Source organism: Oncorhynchus clarkii, chromosome 6 (assembly GCF_045791955.1).
Source record: "Oncorhynchus clarkii lewisi isolate Uvic-CL-2024 chromosome 6, UVic_Ocla_1.0, whole genome shotgun sequence".
Classification (NCBI taxonomy): Eukaryota; Metazoa; Chordata; class Actinopteri; order Salmoniformes; family Salmonidae; genus Oncorhynchus; species Oncorhynchus clarkii.
In genome coordinates, this window is record NC_092152.1 from 4,226,301 (window position 1) to 4,246,135 (window position 19,835).

At 43.3% G+C, this 19,835-nt stretch overlaps 2 protein-coding genes across 2 annotated transcripts in view; both read left to right on the plus strand.

The window, feature by feature from the left end:
- Positions 1 to 19,835, plus strand: part of LOC139411868 (ras-GEF domain-containing family member 1B-A-like) — a 130,379-nt gene that overhangs the window by 58,908 nt on the left and 51,636 nt on the right. The gene's annotated exons all lie outside the window — the stretch shown is intronic.
- LOC139411866 (uncharacterized) lies at positions 8,669 to 19,197 on the plus strand. Its single transcript, XM_071158614.1, has 4 exons — positions 8,669 to 8,808; positions 9,462 to 10,124; positions 16,019 to 16,248; positions 18,753 to 19,197. The coding sequence occupies exons 1-4, from the start codon at positions 8,757 to 8,759 to the stop codon at positions 19,059 to 19,061; spliced, it is 1,254 nt and encodes a 417-aa protein (XP_071014715.1). The 5' UTR covers positions 8,669 to 8,756; the 3' UTR covers positions 19,062 to 19,197.

Genomic DNA, 19,835 nt, shown 5'->3' on the forward strand with positions numbered 1-19,835 from the left:
ACAGATGCAGACTGGCGTTCTTTATTTTCATTTCTCAGAAGACTTCATTGTAAAACTGAAAAGTAACATAAAAGTCTGAAATTACACAATGCTTTACACAACATTGTATACTTGGGTACAACATTATCAACTTCCTCTTAATAACTGGCTAGAAATGGGCATTTCCTAGTATAAGTGGCTCAAAATAGCCTTTGCATAAGCAGACCGCTATATAGCTAGCGAGCATGAAATGGTGCTATACATTAGCCTTCTAACAGACAAAAATGAACTCTATTCATATAAAAGAATATGTAATGTAAGCTAGTTAAATGCGTATGTAGTTACTGATAAAACAGTGTAAAAACGTACAAGCAAAACCTTTCCAAGGCACAAAACAAGAGGAAATCATTTAGAAGCCATTCTTGACCTACCGTGGGATGAACGACTTCTTGCTTAAATTACAGTTCAACTGTGACCTCTGACAGTCAACGTGACATGAAAGGCCAATCACAATGTTCTTAGAAGTGAAATGAATAATGTGTAACTGTCACGCCCTGACCTTGGAGAGCCTTTTTATTTCTCTATTTGGTTAGGTCGGGGTGTGACTTGGGTGGGGAAATCTATGTGTTCTATTTCTTTGTTGGCTGGGTGTGGTTCCCAATCAGAGGCAGCTGTCTATCGTTGTCTCTGATTGGGGATCATCCTTAAGCAGCCATTTTTCCCTCCTTTGATTGTGGGATCTTGTTTTTGTACTGTAGCTTTCCAGCCCTACAGAACTGTGTATTTCGGGGGTTAAAAAATGTTTTTAAAAATAATTCGGTGTCATCAATAAAAGAAAGATGTACGCCTACCCACGCTGCACCTTGGTCCGATCCTTCCCTCACCGAACGTGACAGTAACATGACTCCTCACCTGGTATTGAACAGGTACTACTATGAATTTACCAACCCTAAATGGGGAATGTCCTCTAGGACCAAGGAAACATCTCAGTATGACTTCGTGACATAACTAGTTCTGTATTAGTCTAAGGAATGTTTTTGCTTTTTCCCTCCCCCCCGTATAGTGAGCTCAGAGTTTTCCGGTCAGACTCGGTGGACACGGTCTGTTCTCTTTATGTAGTGTTGTGGTGTCTCTCTTAACGTTGTGTATTGTGTCCCACATTTTTTAATCCTCCGTCCCTGCAGGAGGCCTTTTTGCCTCTTGGTAGGTCGTCATTGTAAATAATCATTTTGTTCTTAATTGACTTGCCTGCTTAAATAATGGTAGAAAAAAATAATTATTATGCTGAGATGTCTCATCAGCTTGGGACAGAAAACACAGGTCCTGTGCGCCCTTTGAAGTTGGTTGAGAGAGAGTTCTCCAGCTGTGTGGTGGGGGTAGGTACGTGAGCTGGGGTCTCCTACGCTGACCCATCCAAAGTCCAGTCCCTGTGCCTGTCAGGAACGTTGTGTTGCTCATGCACTCTGTGAGGATGTCGCGTCCGAGTAAGAGAAGTATTTGGGTCGTCGGGATCCAAAGCTGGTATGTGTTGAGAACGGTACTACGAAACCTCTCGGGCCGGTAATCATATACGTTTAGCAAATTCATAACATATTGCACGAATTACAACTCAGAACACATCATACGAAATGAATTGACGAACCTCCACAAATGAATACATACCATACGAAACATAACATATCATAGTCATTTACATTTACTATGTCAAGTCTACCCCTGAGTCCAGGTTGGCTTGACACCAGTCGGGGGGGCGGGGCTTAGGAGAGCTAGGCTAGGGGATCCTCCTGTGTGACTGGTATCACTTTACCAGAAGTAATGTTAGGCTCATCTGGACTGGAACAACAGACTGGAGTGAGTTGGGCAGGCAGGTAAACCCTAGTCACCCAAATGGGGTTGTCACGGTGAGTTAGGTGGGTTACGTTCCTCAGCATTCCAGGGACGTGGGGTGGGGTGGGTTGGCGTTTGTGTTGGGGGGGGGGGTTGGGGATTCTCACAATTTGTAAAAGACAAGCAAGAATGATTTACAGAGGGCAGACAGAGGACAGAGAGGGTTAAACAATATTTGAGAAGGATAAATGGAAAACAGATTGGAACGCTGCGTCCCACACTGTAGGAGAGCACCAGTTTTGATGTGGCTGCTCATAGACCCGTTTTTAGAAGTTGGGAAATTGTCTGAGGACCACCATGCTTGACCCACACAGTGAGGAGAGAAATGAATCAGTTATTTAACTCATTGAGGGGGTGGGGGTGGGTGGGGTGGGGGTGGGGGGGGTAGCCACAAGGTAAGTGGACCATAGGGTTTCAAGTTCAAATCCTGGATCCGTGGCTGGACTATTCTGGCGGGAAGTGATCCGGGAACTATATGACTGCTGGTATCAAATCCTGGAAAGTAAAGTAAGGTTCACTCAGTTAACTCTCCATTCTACCAGTCAGTTAGACTTCTCTCTCCAGGCATATTTCTCCCTGACTGCGACGTGACCAATTGTACTATAACTGCAGGCTTTCTGAACGGCCAGTAGTGTAATTCCTCACTAGACCGTACTGACCTGATTTCAATGTAAACAATAGCTGGTCCTCTGATGTAACATAACCTAACTAGGAAATTCGCTACTTGGCTTTCGGGAACTTTTAACAAAGGTGGGAATGTGATGTATTTCCTTTGTGTGGGACGGGTGACGGCCAGGCCAAGGCAGTACACCTATCACGGAGCAGTTTAGATTCTCTTTGTTCTTATTTTAGATTCTATTTCCTGTTTTGTTCTGGAACTCTTCCTGTTCTGGAATGAAGAACAGCTGAGACAAACGTAAAGGAATTCAAGGTGGAAATCCCCAAACGGTGTCATATAGAGTCATGTCTATAGATCGCTGGGACTCCAATAGAACATGTGGAAGTACGGATTGAACCAATGGAATGTAAGCACTGCTGTTAATCATGACCGTATGAAATATGTGCCAATGACAACCCCAAATATGGAAATCCTAAAAAAGTTGAATGACATAGGTAGTTATTATAGACAGCTAGGGTTCCAATAGAATACAATGGAAGTCACGATTGGAATGGGAACGAATGCAAAGGATCTTTTTGGCGCTTGTAGGGCAATTATTTACTGAGCACAATGATAATCAGAGATATAGAATTTCAAGAGCTGTATGAAGGATATGTGACCACAGAGATCCTATAATTATGATTCTATATAGAATTCTTTGAGCCTCTGCGTGTCTGGATAGCTACATTGTCTGTAACCTGACACATTATGTCTAGGCTCCCAGTCGAATCACTCACCCTTGGGCTAGGGCTGGAAGATATGGCCAAAATACATCACGGTATTTAAAAATAAATATATATATTGGACAGTATGATGGTATTTTTAGTTTTTGAATAGTAAAAGTTGTACATTTGCTCTATGAGTAGTGAGTGATCCCAGGGTGCTCTATGAGTAGTGAGTGATCCCAGGGTGCTCTATGAGTAGTGAGTGATCCCAGGGTGCTTTATGAGTAGTGAGCGATCCCAGGGTGCTTTAGGAGTAGTGAGCGATCCCAGGGTGCTTTAGGAGTAGTGAGCGATCCCAGGGTGCTTTAGGAGTAGTGAGTGATCCTAGGGTGCTGTATGAGTAGTGAGTGATCCTAGGGTGTTTTATGAGTAGTGAGTAGTGATCCCAGGGTGTTTTATGAGTAGTGAGTGATCCCAGGGTGCTTTAGGAGTCGTGAGTGATCCCAGGGTGCTTTATGAGTAGTGAGTGATCCTAGGGTGCTGTATGAGTAGTGAGTGATCCCAGGGTGTTTTATGAGTAGTGAGTGATCCCAGGGTGCTGTATGAGTAGTGAGTGATCCTAGGGTGCTGTATGAGTAGTGAGTGATCCTAGGGGTGTTAACACATACATTCTAAGTGATTTCAATGAGTCTTCATCCATTCTGATTGGTTTATACTGTTCAATTCAACTTCAACCAAAACTAATTTCAGCCCTTTAATCATTTCTGCATTTCACTCCATTGCAGTGGTGGAAAAAGTACCTAATTGTCATACTTGAGTAAAAGTAAAGATACCTTAATAGAAAATGACTCAAGTAAAAATACCCAGTAAAATACTACTTGAGTAAAAGTATTTGCTTTTAAATATACTTACAGTAAGTATCAAAAGTAAATGTAATTGATAAAATGTACTTAATTTCAAATTCCTTATATTAAGCAAACCAGACGTGCCGTCATTTTCTTGTTTTTATTTTATTGACGGATAGCCAGGGGAACACTCCAACACACAGACATAATTTACAAACAAAGCATTTGTGTTTAGTGAGTCCTCCAGATCAGAGGCAGTAGGGGTGACCAGGGATGTTCTCTGTTTAGTGAGTCCTCCAGATCAGAGGCAGTAGGGATGACCAGGGATGTTCTCTGTTTAGTGAGTCCTCCAGATCAGAGGCAGTAGGGGTGACCAGGGATGTTCTCTGTTTAGTGAGTCCTCCAGATCAGAGGCAGTAGTGATGACCAGGGATGTTCTCTGTTTAGTGAGTCCTCCAGATCAGAGGCAGTAGTGATGACCAGGGATGTTCTCTGTTTAGTGAGTCTTCCAGATCAGAGGCAGTAGGGATGACCAGGGATGTTCTCTGTTTAGTGAGTCCACCAGATCAGAGGCAGTGGGGATGACCAGGGATGTTCTCTGTTTAGTGAGTCCTCCAGATCAGAGGCAGTAGGGGTGACCAGGGATGTTCTCTGTTTAGTGAGTCCTCCAGATCAGAGGCAGTAGTGATGACCAGGGATGTTCTCTGTTTAGTGAGTCCTCCAGATCAGAGGCAGTAGGGATGACCAGGGATGTTCTCTGTTTAGTGAGTCCACCAGATCAGAGGCAGTGGGGATGACCAGGGATGTTCTCTGTTTAGTGAGTCCTCCAGATCAGAGGCAGTAGGGGTGACCAGGGATGTTCTCTGTTTAGTGAGTCCTCCAGATCAGAGGCAGTAGGGATGACCAGGGATGTTCTCTGTTTAGTGAGTCCTCCAGATCAGAGGCAGTAGGGATGACCAGGGATGTTCTCTGTTTAGTGAGTCCTCCAGATCAGAGGCAGTAAGGATGACCAGGGATGTTCTCTGTTTAGTGAGTCTTCCAGATCAGAGGCAGTAGGGATGACCAGGGATGTTCTCTGTTTAGTGAGTCCTCCAGATCAGAGGCAGTAGAGATGACCAGGGATGTTCTCTGTTTAGTGAGTCCTCCAGATCAGAGGCAGTAGGGATGACCAGGGATGTTCTCTGTTTAGTGAGTCCGCCAGATCAGAGGCAGTAGAGATGACCAGGGATGTTCTCTTGACAAGTGAGTAAATCGGACCATTTTCCTGTCCTGCTGAGCATTCAAAATGTAACGAGTACTTTTAGGTGTCAGGGAAACATGTACGGAGTAAAAAGTACAGTATTTTATTTAGGAATGTTGTGAAGTAAAAGTAGTCAAAATAAAAATAGTAAAGTACAGATACCAAAACAAATTACTTAAGTTGTACTTTAAATATTGTTTACTTAAAGTACTTTACACCACTGCCACGCAGGGCTGCACGATATGGACACATTTTACATGCAAATTAGAGCAAAACTGTTGGAAACATGGAAATATACTCTAATTCTATAGTTAGAATATAATAGTGGGCACTTTGAATACAATGTTGTTTGAGATTACAACTAATTAAAATGCCAGGGATGAGTTATTGTGACAAGGTTGGAACCAAAGTGTTGATAAGTGTTTCCTAAGGGACCCTATAAGCTTTGGCTACATTGCATGTTTTCTCTTAGCTACTTCATGTAGCTAAAATTCCAGGGCCCACAGACCAGGGCGCACAGACCAGGGCCCATAGTCCAGGTCCCACAGACCAGGTCCCACAGACCAGGGCCCATAGTCCAGGGCCCACAGACCAGGGCCCACAGACCAGGGCCCACAGACCAGGGCCCACAGACCAGGGCCCATAGTCCAGGACACCACAGACCAGGGCCCACAGACCAGGGCCCATAGTCCAGGGCCCACAGACCAGGGCCCACAGACCAGGGCCCAAAAGTAGGAAAGGGATGCCATTTAGGATGCACCCTATTTGTTGTTGTTCCACCAATGAAACTAGAAAAGTTGTTTTGAGAGGATTGGAATGAAAGGAATCCTTTTCACAGATGTGCAACCTTCTCGAACTCTAGTTCTTCTCTCTGTAGGTGTAGTATTACGCTCCGCCTCCCGACCCAGGTCTTACATGGCGGATGGCTATTGGTCACGCCACACATTGGTCAAAATCTCCGCCACATAATTGGAAGGTGGATGCTATAAAGGAGCATCGTGATTAGAGGGTGTCCACGCAGGCCGCTAATTGTTCTATAATTGGGAGTGGGTGGACGGACTACCGTGTCCCAAATGGGACATTTTATTCCCTTTTTTTTTATAGTGCAGTACTCATTTTTATAGGGCCCGTAGGGATATGGTCAAATGTTGTGCACTGTAAAAGACATCGGGTGCCGTTCGGGACACTGTCATGGGGCTGCCTGCCTTTCGAAAAAGCAGAGTAGCAGACCTACTATAGAGACAGCCTCACATATCTAAAGCTATTTCTCTGAAGCTCACGCTTTACAACGTCTCGTAAATTACTTGGCGTATGATTGTCGAGCCATATGTGTTTTTTTTGTGGGGTCGGGGGGGTCGGGGGGGGGGGTCGGGTCGGGGGGGTCCCACTCTGGTATACATGGATACGGTTGCAGCTGGAGACCAGCTATAAGGAGGATGAAGACGAGGGAAACATACTATTATAAACATCATGTATTGAAAACATCTCTAGGTAGAAAAATGTAAAATATATCTTCCTGCTATTGTCTCACAGTATCTTATTTAGTGTATAACAAAAAATTCAGTTTACTATCCTTGCCTGTACAGTCAGTTTACTATCCTTGCCTGTACAGTCAGTTTACTATCCTTGCCTGTACAGTCAGTTTACTATCCTTGCCTGTACAGTCAGTTTACTATCCTTGCCTGTACAGTTAGTTTACTATCCTTGCCTGTACAGTCAGTTTACTATCCTTGCCTGTACAGTCAGTTTACTATCCTTGCCTGTACAGTCAACACTGAACTACTGAATAATCACTGAGAATCAACATGGTTTGAATTTAAACACAAACGTAAAGTTATTCAAGAACATTTTAGACTTTAGTAACACTAAATAGTGGTTAAATAGGTTAGAATAGTGGCTAAATTGATTTAATAGTGACTAAATAGTGGTTAAATAGGTTAGCATAGTGGATAAATAGGTTAGAATACTGGCTAAATTGATTTAATAGTGATTAAATAGTGGTTAAATAGGTTAAAATAGGAATTGTGTTGTAAGAGAGTACCGTAACACTTAGTTTTGCCATGGGAAAAAAGCAGGTAAAGACTGTGTTACCACCAGAACGTAATGGTGAGGATCTTTTAAGATTCAAGGTTTTTACCTCCGGATTCTCTCTTTTAAGATCATGGGACAGGAACAGTGATCTTGCTAAAAGCGTGACTTCCCAGGGACAGGCTGAGCTTGTGATAATATATTACTGTAATAAATAACAAGTATAGGCTTGTAATAATGTCTGGCTAGGGCAGGGGAGAAGGGATGGGAATTATGGGATGTATTCTCCCCTTACTGAGCAGACAGGTTGTATATCATGCATGAACACACACACACACACACTCAGAGGGAGAAGGAAGAGACAGAGAGACTGGTTGTATATCTCTCCCTGGCATGAGGAGAAGGTCAGAAGGTCAGTGAGCACAGAAAGAGGAGACGAGAACCAGTAGCTAATATGCAGGGGACAGTGGTGTGTGTGTGTGTGTGTGTGTGTGTGTGTGTGTGTGTGTGTGTGTGTGTGTGTGTGTGTGTGTGTGTGTGTGTGTGTGTGTGTGTGTGTGATCACTATGCTGCAGGCTATCCATAGAGATGAATAGAAGAAACATCTCTATTTAATTCCGTCAGTGCGTTCAAGGCCATTGAGGCAATGTAGCTAGCAAATGTTCTTCTTCACAATTGGCTGTTCCCTCCTGATGACCCGGTTGGACATGACCCCCACAAGGGTCATCTGGAGAGATCAGCCAATGAAGTTGGAATTCCCACCCAGTTGACTACTTTAAAATGGTGGAAGCGCTCAATGGCGATGTCCATGCTAAAACAACACCGTTACATCTAAGTTGTGTCCTCTATCCATTTTTAATGAAGCTATCACTACTATGCAGTATTAGTCACAGCCAATCTCTCACACTTTGGTTCTGCATTGCTGTGTTTACAAAATGGCTATGGCTGAGTCGCTGTGGATAAGAGTGTCTGCTAAATGACTCAAATGTTATATATACATTGCAGAATGCACACTGCCAAACACAGTATTGGGAATCTCAGAAGAGCTTTCACCTCCTCCTCCTTTACAAGACACACTGTTCTCACATTGTCTTGTTCCTCTTTCTCATCTCAAAGGAGAGAGACAGACATTTTGATAAATTCATGATGAGTAAAAACGTTTTGTCTTATCAAAAAAAAAAAAAAAATAATAATAATCTTAATTTTTTTCTTGATCACATATTTTACTTGGGAACATTTAATGTGGTATTTTTTTATATTGCATTCTATATTCTATTTCAATTGTAGTTTTCAGTTTGTTTACGCCACTGCAAAAAAAAGAAGGAAACGGACTCCTCCTTGTCTCGTGGTGACGTCACGCAAACAAGACTCTGAAACCGGAAGAGGAAATCACACCGTTATCTGTGGATGTTTATTACAAATTGAAAGCAACAAAAAATATATATTTAAAAAGAATGAATCCTCCAATTATCAACTCTACTAATTCGGTGACAACTTCTACTAAAAGTAAGTTTCTGAAAAAAGGTGCTGTATGTTTTTTTTTAAAACGTTTTACACATTTGGTTGTTAACGCTGCATGCATCTCATTCGTAACGTGTTGAAGCTAGCCAAAGTAAGCAAAAGCTTAGCTACACATCCTGGCAATGCTTCGATTTCACTTTGCTATTAAAAAAATGCTCATGTTTTTAAAATTATTTTTAGACTTGATAATGCCCGTTTTGATGTTAGATAGCTATGTCGCAAAGCAGACTGGTTTGGAAACCGAAACTTATCTGGACTCTTGCTTAGTAGCTAACTAGCTAGCCTACTAGCTAGGTACTCCAACATTTTTTTTTGACAACAGTCAAGTGATAACTAGTACGATATTGTTGCCAAACATTCTAGCAGAATTGTGAGATATTCCAGATACTTTATAGCTAAGCACCATCAGCAGTCTGCATGCTTCACACTTTTGTAGCCAGGAATTAAGACGCACCTGTTTCCTGTAATTCAGTGTCATTTGGTTCAGGGCAACAAATCTAGTCATATCAGCTAGTACCACTGTACCAGTCTCTACTCTATAAACCTAGCTACTGTACATGGCGATAAGGTGTTACCACAGTCAGTCGGCCATCTTGTTTTGAACATTTGCCGTACTGTAACTGTACTCTTTCCTGCAGGAAAGCGAGAGGCCGAGCGCTCCGTCAACTGGACAGTGGAAGAGACCCAGGTGTTGCTGTGTGCCTGGAGTGACGAGCGAGTGCAGAAGAGCCTGGCGGAGAATGTCCGTAACCGCCATGTTTTCAAACACCTCTCAGCCCGCATGTGTGACTTGGGCTTCTCCCGCAGTCCCCACCAGTGCCGGCTCCGCGTCAAGACCCTCAAGGCCAACTATGTCAGAGCCAAGCTGCTGATGAGCGTGGATGACTCCCAACCCTGCAGTTTCAGGTACTACTCTGAGATGGATGCTGTGCTGGGGAGAAATCGCGCTATGGAAGGGACTGGAGGAGGGCGGCATTTTGGATCTCCTGAAGGCATAGGAGGATTATTAGGAGGGTGCCATTTTGGGTCTGAATTGATCGCAGAAACAGGGCGCTATTTGGGATCTGAAGGGATTGGAAGACTAGGAGGAGGATGCAATTTTGTATCTCCTGAGGGGACGGCAGGACGGAAGTCACGGTATATGGTGTCTGAGATGAAGGTGGAGGAGGACAGGGAGGCAGACGACACAGACGACTACGAGTTCAACGATGTTGGAATCACCACTCGGTCACTGGTTGGCCCGGGTGGAAGACGCCATGATGCTTTTCTAGAGCACAGCAACGACTATCATGAACCTGCTGGTATGTACTCTACTCTCTGTCTGACTCACTTTCTGCTATCAATGCCACTGATTATCATTATATCATCAAAGGTAGACTCAGCAAGATGTTAATAAATCCAATTTTATTTGTCATATACACATGGTTAGCAGATGTTAATGCGAGTGTAGCGAAATGCTTGTGCTTCTAGTTCCGACAATGCAGTAATATCCAACGAGTAATCTAACTTAACAATTTCACAACAATTACCTTATACACACAAGTGTAAAGGGATGAAGAATATGTACATAAAGATATATGAATGAGTGATGGTACAGAACGGCATAGGCAAGATGCAGTAGATGGTATCGAGTACAGTATATACATATGAGATGAGTAATGTAGGGTATGTAAACATTATATTAAGTGGCATTGTTTAAAGTGGCTAGTGATACAGTTCTTACATAAATTTTTCCATTATTAAAGTGGCTGGAGTTGAGTCAGTATGTTGGCAGCAGCCACTCAATGTTAGTGGTGGCTGTTTAACAGTCTGATGGCCTTGAGATAGAAGCTGTTTTTCAGTCTCTCAGTCCCAGCTTTGATGCACCTGTACTGACCTCGCCTTCTGGATGATAGCGGGATGAACAGGCAGTGGCTCGGGTGGTTGTTGTCCTTAATGATCTTTATGGCCTTCCTGTGACATCGGGGGGTGTAGGTGTCCTGGAGGGCAGGTAGTTTTCCCCCGGTGATGCGTTGTGCAGACCTCACTACCCTCTGGAGAGCCTTACGGTTGTGGGCGGAGCAGTTGCCGTACCAGGCGGTGATACAGCCCGACAGGATGCTCTCGATTATGAGTGCTTTTGGTGACAAGCCGAATTTCTTCAGCCTCCTGAGGTTGAAGAGGCGCTGCTGCGCCTTCTTCACGATGCTGTCTGTGTGGATGGACCAATTCAGTTTGTCTGTGATGTGTATGCCAAGGAACTTGAAACTTACTACCCTCTCTACTACTGTGCCGTCGATGTGGATAGGGGGGTGCTCCCTCTGCTGTTTCCTGAAGTCCACAATTATCTCCTTTGTTTTGTTGACATTGAGTGTGAGGTTATTTTCCTGACACCACACTCCGAGGGCCCTCACCTCCTCCCTGTAGGTCATCTCGTCATTGTTGGTAATCAAGCCTACCACTGTAGTGTCGTCTGCAAACTTGATGATTGAGTTGGAGGCGTGCATGGCCACGCAGTCGTGGGTGAACAGGGAGTACAGGAGAGAGCTCAGAACGCACCCTTGTGGGGCCCCAGTGTTGAGGATCAGCGGGGTGGAGATGTTGTTACCTACCCTCACCACCTGGGGGCGGCCCATCAGGAAGTCCAGTACCAAGTTGCACAGGGCGGGGTCAAGACCCAGGGTCTCGAGCTTGATAACGCGTTTGGAGGGTACTATAGTGTTAAATGCTGAGCTGTAGTCGATGAACAGCATTCTCACATAGGTATTCCTCTTGTCCAGATGGGTTAGTGCAGTGTGGTTGCGATTGCATCGTCTGTGGACCTATTGGGGCGGTAAGCTAATTGGAGTGGGTCTAGGGTGTCAGGTAGGGTGGAGGTGATATGGGCCTTGACTAGTCTCTCAAAGCACTTCATGATGACGGAAGTGAGTGCTACGGGGTGGTAGTCGTTTAGCTCAGTTACCTTAGCTTTCTTGGGAACAGGAACAATGGTGGCCCTCTTGAAGCATGTGGGAACAGCAGACTGGGATAAGGATTGATTGAATATGTCCGTAAACACACCAGCCAGCTGGTTCTTCGCATGCTCCGAGGGCGCGGCTGGGGATGCCGTCTGGGCCTGCAGCCTTGCGAGGGTTAACACGTTTAAATGTCTTACTCACGTTGGCTGCAGTGAAGGAGAGTCCGCATGCTCTGAGGACGCGGCCGGGGATGCCGTCTTTTACCTAGTCAGGGATTTGGTTCTTGCAACCTTTCGGTTACTGGCCCAACGCTCTAACCGCTAGGCTCCCTGCCGCTCCGAGTGTGCGGGGGGTACGAGGTAATTGAGGTAGATATGTACATACAACTAGGACCGATGATAAACAGTAGCAGCAGTGATGAGTCATTACATGTTAGTGCAAAAAGGATCAATGCCGATATTTGTTTAACCTTTTGTTTACGGGGCAGTATTTTCACGTCTGGATGAAATGCATGCCCAAATTCAACTGCCTGCTACTCATCCCCAGAAGATAAGATATGCATATTATTAGTATATTTTGGTAGAAAACAATCTGAAGTTTCTAAAACTGTTTGAATCATGTCTGTGAGTATAACAGAACTTATTTAGCTGGCCAAACCCCGACGACAAACCATTCAGATTTTTTTGTTGTTGAGGTCACTTTCTTTTCAATGGGTTTTCATTGGGAATCCAGATTTCTAAGGGACCTTCTTGCAGTTCATATCGCTTCCACTGGATGTCAACAGTCTGGTAATTGGTTGAGGTTTTTCCTTTGTGTAATGAAGAAGTACGGCCATCTTGAACGAGGGTCACTTGAAGTGTACTGTTAGATAGAGGCGCGTGACCAGAAAGCATGCTTCAGTTTGTCTTCTTCCTGTATTGAACACAGATCATCCCGTCTTCAATTTTATCGATTATTTACGTAAAAAAAATACCTAAAGTTGTATTACAAAAGTAGTTTGAAGTGTTTTGGCAAAGTTTGCAGGTAACTTTTGAGATATTTTGTAGTCACATTGTTCAAGTTGGAACCAGTGTTTTATTGTTGCTCAAGTTGAAACCAATGTTTTTCTGGATCAAACGCGCCAAATAAATGGACATCGACGGAGTTAATCGAACAAACGGACCATTTGTGATGTTTATGGACAACAGAAGAAGCTCGTCAAAGGTTATAATTATATTTTTATTTCTGCGTTTTGTGTCGCGCCTGCAGGGTTGAAATATGTTTTCTCTCTTTGTTTACAGAGGTGCTATCCCCAGAAAATAGCATCGTTTGCTTTCGCTGAAAAGCCTTTTTGAAAACTGACATGTTGGCTGGATTCACAACGAGTGTAGCTTTAATTTGCTATCTTGCATGTGTGATTTAATGAACGTTTGATTTTTATAGTAATTTATTTGAATTTGGCGCTCTGCATTTTCCCTGGCTTTTGAGGTTAACTATTATGGCTTGGGGGTCCTGCTGGTTCCAGACTTGGTGCGTCGTTGTTCAGGGGCAGAACGACAGATTGTTACCTTGTCGGCTCGGGGATTCAATCTTGCAACCTTTCGGTTACTAGTCCAACGTTCTAACCACTAGGCTACCTGCCGCCTCTACACTCTAATCGCTAGGTTACCTGCCGCCTCTACACTCTAACCACTAGTTTACCTGCCGCCCCTACGCTCTAACCGCTATGTTACCTGCCGCCCCTACACTCTAACCACTAGTTTACCTGCCGCCCCTACGCTCTAACCACTAGTTTACCTGCCGCCCCAACACTCTAACCACTAGTTTACCTGCCGCCCCTACGCTCTAACCATATAATAATAGTTTATCAAAAATGTTAAACTTCTGATCTGCCTCATCGCTTTTAATTTTGGGGGGGATGTAGCCGTAGGCTACTGGTTGTATATCCCAGAGTTTGTTTGGAATAGGCTATTTCTTTCTCGCACAGAATGACAAGCTGACCAATAGAATAGGTCCATTTTTTAGACTAGGCCTAAGATATAGGCTTTATCACATTTCTTCTCCTTTCTTTGGACAGGAAAATGTTAGCCTTTTTATAAACCCTTTTCATGCAATTCTACTACACTTTATGTAAATGTTTGGACACATCTACTCATTCCAGGGTTCTTATTTTTATTTTTTTACTATTTTCTAAATTGTAGAATAATAGTGAAGACATCAAAACGATGAAATAACACATATGGAATCATGTAGTAACCCAAAAAGTGTTAAACAAATTAAAATATATTTTAGATTTGAGATTTTTTCAAAGTAGCCGCCCTTTGCCTTGACGACAGCTTTGCTCACACTTGGCATTCTCTCAACCAGCTTCATGAGGTAGTCACCTGGAATGCATTTCAATTAACAGGTGTGCCTTGTTAAAAGTTAATTTGTGGAATTTCTTTCCTTCTTAATGTGTTTGAGCCAGTCAGTTGTGTTTTGACAAGGTAGGGGTGATATACAGAAGATAGCCCTATTTGGTTAAAGACCAAGTCCATATTATGGCAAGAACAGCTCAAATAAGCAAAGAGAAACGACAGTCCATCATTACTTTAAGACATGAAAGTCAGTCAATCTGGAAAATGAAGGACTTTTAAAGTTTCTTCAAGTTACCAAAACCATCCAGCGCTATGATGAAACTGGCTCTCGTGAGGACCGCCACAAGAAAGGACCACCCAGAGTTAGCTCTGCTGCAGAGGATAAGTTCATTAGAGTTACCAGCCTCAGAAATTGCAGCCCAAATAAATGCTTCACAGAGTTCAAGTTACAGACATCTCAACTTCTGTGAATCAGGCCTTTCGTGGTTGAATTTCTGCAAAGAAACCACTACTAAAGGACACCAATAAGAAAAAGAGACTTGCTTGTGCCAAGAAACACGAAGCACTGGGCCTGTGGACTTTTTTTTTTCTTTGCTTTGGTCTGATGAGTCTTGGTTCCAACCGCTGTGTCTTTGTGAGTCGCAGAGTAGGTGAACGGATGATCTCTGCATGTGTGGTTCTCACGTGAAGCATGGAGGAGGAGGTGTGGGGGTGCTTTGCTGGTGACACTGTCTGTGATTTATTTATAATTCAAGGCACACGTAACCAGCATAGCTACCACAGCATTCTGCATCGATACGCCATCCCATCTGGTTTGCACTTAGTCCCACTATCATTTGTCCCAATGACCCCACACACATCCAGGCTGTGTAAGGGCTATGTGAACAAGAAAGAGAGTGATAGAGTGCTGCATCAGATGACCTGGCCTCCACAATCACCTGACCTCAACCCAATTGTGATGGTTTGGGATGAGTTGGACCGCAGAGTGAAGAAAAAGCAGCTAACAAGTGCTCAGCATATGTGGGAACTTCTTCAAGACCGTTGGACAAGCATTCCAGGTGAAGCTGGTTGATAGAATGCCCAGAGTGTCCAAAGCTGTCATCAAGGCAAAGGGTGGCTACTTTGAAGAATCTAAAATATATAAATATATTTTGATTTGTTTAACACTATTATGTAGATGTATATTGTGAATGGCCATAAGCTTTAAAAAAAAATGTGAGGCCATATCGCATGTGAAGCGCTCACACAGTGACTTCAAAAGGACCTCTTTTTTGCAACAGTAGTTGAATGCCTCAAGGATGAGAAGGCACGGCACCACATCAGACACACAACTGGCTGTCAGTTTGAAGTTGGTCAATGTGGATTGTAAACGGCTCCAACAACTTCACAAGCTGTTCTAGCTTGGCACAGTCACGCGCCGTGCTCGTCTTCGGATTTCTTCCCTGTTAGCTGGTGATAGTGATGCACAAGCTAGGCCTATTTGAAACATCGCCATTTCCTGGCAACATTTACCCGCCAGATTCAGAACCTTAAACTTTTTGATATTTGCCGAAAGTTTTTAGACTAAGAAAAACTAAACAATTTGTTTCTATTTTTTTTTGCAGTCCAAAATATTAGTTTCAGTAGTTTTTTTTTCAAGTGTTTTTTTTTTTATATATATTTTTATTTTGCTAAATTGTTTTTCCAATTTTCGTTTTTATTTTCGTTTCTGTTTTCATTTACTGTAATAACCTTGCAATTTGGGTAAACTGTTGATTCTACATTGTAGAATAATAGTGAAGACATCAAATCTATGAAATAAAACATATGGAATCATGTAGTAACCAAAAAAGTGTTGAACAAATTGGGCAATGTTGTGGTAATAAAACTTTATCGAAATCAGAATATCTGATTAATTAATCTATTTAATCTCTTGCATTGCAGTTCATCCATTGGAGGATGACCGCAGCTCCAGGTCAACACCGCCACCACCCCAGCCTGCTTCCCATTTTTCTCCACCCCCAGACCATTGCCCCAACCTCGGCAGTGGTATCACCATTCCCTCCACCCAGCCCCTAGAGCCTGTGTTGAAGCACTTGGCAGACTGCTTCCAGAGGCTGGTCTCAGAGTCCCGGGGTCTGATGGTACAGCTGGAGGGCCAGAGGCAGGAGCAGGTCAGAGACGAATAGATAGATATGTGTATCTAAACAGGGCATTCAGAAAGTATTCAGACCCCTTGACTTTTTCCACATTTTGTTACGTTACAGCCTTGTTCTAAAATGGATCAAATATAATCCTCATCAATCTACACACGATACCCCATAATGACATCACAATACCACATAATGACATCACAATACCCCATAATGACAAAAAAAATAACACCTTATTTAAGTATTCAGATTCTTTGCTATGAGAATCGAAATTGAGCTCAGGTGCATCCTGTTTCCATTGATCCTCCTTGAGTTTGGGAAGGCACACACCTGTCTATATAAGGTCCCACAGTTGGCAGTGCATGTCAGAGCAAAAATCCAAGCCACGAGGTTGAAGGAATTGTCCGTAGAGTTCCGAGAGAGGATTGTGCCGAGGCACAGATCTGGGGAAGACTACCAAAACATTTCTGTAGCATTGAAGGTCCCCAAGAATACAGGGGCCTCCATCATTCTTAAATGGAAGAAGTTTAGAACCATCAAGACTCTTCCTAGAGCTGGCCGTCCGGCCAAACTGAGCAATTGAGGAAGAAGAGCCTTGGTCTAGACGGTGACCAAGAACCAAATGGTCACTCTGACAGAGCTCCAGAGTTCCTCTTTGGAGATGGGAGAACCTTCCAGAAGGACAACCATCTCTGCAGCACTCCACCAATCAGGCCTTTATGGTAGTGGCCAGACAGAAGCCACTCCTCAGTAAAAGGCATGACATCCCTATTAGTTTTCCAAAAGGCACCTAAAGACTATCAGACCATAAGACACAAGATTCTCTGGTCTGATGAAACCAAGATTGAACTCTTTGGCCTGAATGCCAAGCGTCACGTCTGGAGGAAACCTGGCACCATCCCTACGGTGAAGCATGGTGGTGGCAGCATCATGCTGTGGGGATGTTTTTCAGCGGCAGGGACTGGGACTGGGAGTACAGAGAGATCATTGATGAAAACCAGCTCGAGAGTGACCTGAAAAATAGCTGTGCAGCTATTTGACAGAGCTTGAGAGGATCTGCAGAGAAGAATGGGAGAAACTCCCCAAATACAGATGTGCCAAGCTTGCAGCGTCATTACCCAAGAAGACTGGAGGATGTAATCGCTGCCAAAGGTGCTTCGACAAAGTACTGCGTAAAGGGTCTGAATACTTATGTAAAAGTGATATTTCAGTAATGTATTTTTATATTTTTTTGCAAACATTTCTAAAAACCCTTTTTTTTTGCTTTGTTATTGTGTGTAGATTGATGAGGAAGCCGATACATTTAATCATTTTTCGAATAAGTCTGTAACGTATCAAAATGTGGAGAAAGTCCAAGGGGTCTGAATACTTTCTGAACGCACCCTATATGTGTTGTGTCCCAAATGACACCCTGTAGTCCCATAGTTTATAGGGAATACCCTATTACCTATGTAGTCCCATAGTTTATCAGGAATACCCTATTACCTATGTAGTCCCATAGTTTATAGGGAATACCCTATTACCTATGTAGTCCCATAGTTTATCAGGAATACCCTATTACCTATGTAGTCCCATAGTTTATAGGGAATACCCTATTACCTATGTAGTCCCATAGTTTATAGGGAATACCCTATTACCTATGTAGTCCCATAGTTTATAGGGAATACCCTATTACCTATGTAGTCCCATAGTTTATCAGGAATACCCTATTACCTATGTAGTCCCATAGTTTATAGGGAATACCCTATTACCTATGTAGTCCCATAGTTTATAGGGAATACCCTATTACCTATGTAGTCCCATAGTTTATCAGGAATACCCTATTACCTATGTAGTCCCATAGTTTATCAGGAATACCCTATTACCTACAGTGGGGCAAAAAAGTATTTAGTCAGCCACCAATTGTGCAAGTTCTCCCACTTAAAAAGATGAGAGAGGCCTGTAATGTTCATCATAGGTACACTTCAACTATGACAGACAAAATGAGAAAAAAGAATCCAGAAAATCACATTGTAGGATTTTTACAGAATTTATTTGCAAATTATGGTGGAAAATAAGTATTTTCGTCAGAACTCTTGACGAAGGCCGTGTGGCCAATACGAAAGCTTATTAAATATCGGTGATGTCTATTCACTGGCTCCGCCTTCGCATCAAAAAATCGTATTAAAACTACAGCCCTACTCTGGTGGTAAAGTGGCGCCGTTAAGTCAACGTTGAGAGAGATTTATATCTATCTATATTTATCTCCGAATGTTGTGTAATCTAACTTTCTGTAACTAGAACAACAGTAGTAGGCTGGTGGTGTACTGGTGTGGGAGAATGTTTTCCTGGCACACGTTAGGTCCCTTGATACCAATTGAGCAATGTTTCCATGCCCGAAGAATTCAGGCCGTTCTGTAGATAGAGGGTCCGACCCGGTACTAGATACGTGTACCTAATATAAACTGTACATCATCATGCTTTTGGTAGAAAACTCAGTGTCTAAACTCTCTCACTCTCTTTCTCTCTCTGTGTCTCTTTGTCAGGCTCGCTGGCAGCAGGACTTGCTCTCTCAGTGGCTGGAGAGAGAGGAGATGAGGCAGAGGGAGGCGGCGGACAGGGAGGACCGGAGGGAGAAGGCCCGTATGGCGCATGAGATCAGGGTACTGACGCTCCTCAGTGGCCTGGCCCAGAACCAGCAGAGACAGAAGCAGACACCACATCACAGCTGCAGCTGTTGCCACCAGTGTAGCAGGGTGGAGGCGTTAGGTGGGGCTGTTGCCGGGGCCTCGACCATCACCAGACATGATGATGGAACTGAGGACAGAGACCAGATGGAATCAGAGGCCTTATAGAAGAAAGGGTTGGATACAGACCTGGGGCACAGACCTGGGGTGTGTGTGTGTGAGAACTCCATGCCTTTCAGAATGTATGTTTAACTTCTTGCTGGAGTGTTTGGCCTACATGAAATAAAAAAAATGTGTTTGTTAATTTGTTAATTGTTTTTTTTGTTAATTGTTTAATTAACTCTGACATTAAGGGTTCAGTGGTCTGAGTGAAACAACTGAAATTCAGTATTATTATTATATTATTATTACTATATATTCTCTCAACCTTTTTTTTTTTACAATACATTTTTTCGGTGAAGGTGTTCGATTTGGTTCTCTTCATCTGGTGTACGGAAACTCATCTGTTCTGTTTACTTTGCTGACAGTTTTGGTTTCGTTTGATGCCTAATGAACACACCCCAAGTATGTATGGGTGTTCCTGTTGAAAAGGTCTATCGGTCTTCTCAGACACCCTGTTTTAGGAAGTCACTGTCATCATCATCAGGGCTACTGTCAATATCATCATCAGGGCTACTGCAGCATTTCTCATGGTAAATAGACATGTTGATGGCTAGTTGAATAGGCAGGTGGGTGTGAGGGGAGGTTAGCTATTTACTACAGGGCTGAAACTACTACAAGAATGAAACGTTGGAGGGTTGAGGTCAACTCACTGTCAACTCGGGCACTCTGGGAGATGTATTGGAAATGTATTTATTTAAATAGGGAAGTTAGTTAATTTTCAATGACGGTCTAGTCAGGGGCAGAGTGACAGATTTGTACCTTGTCAGCTCAGGGGATTCG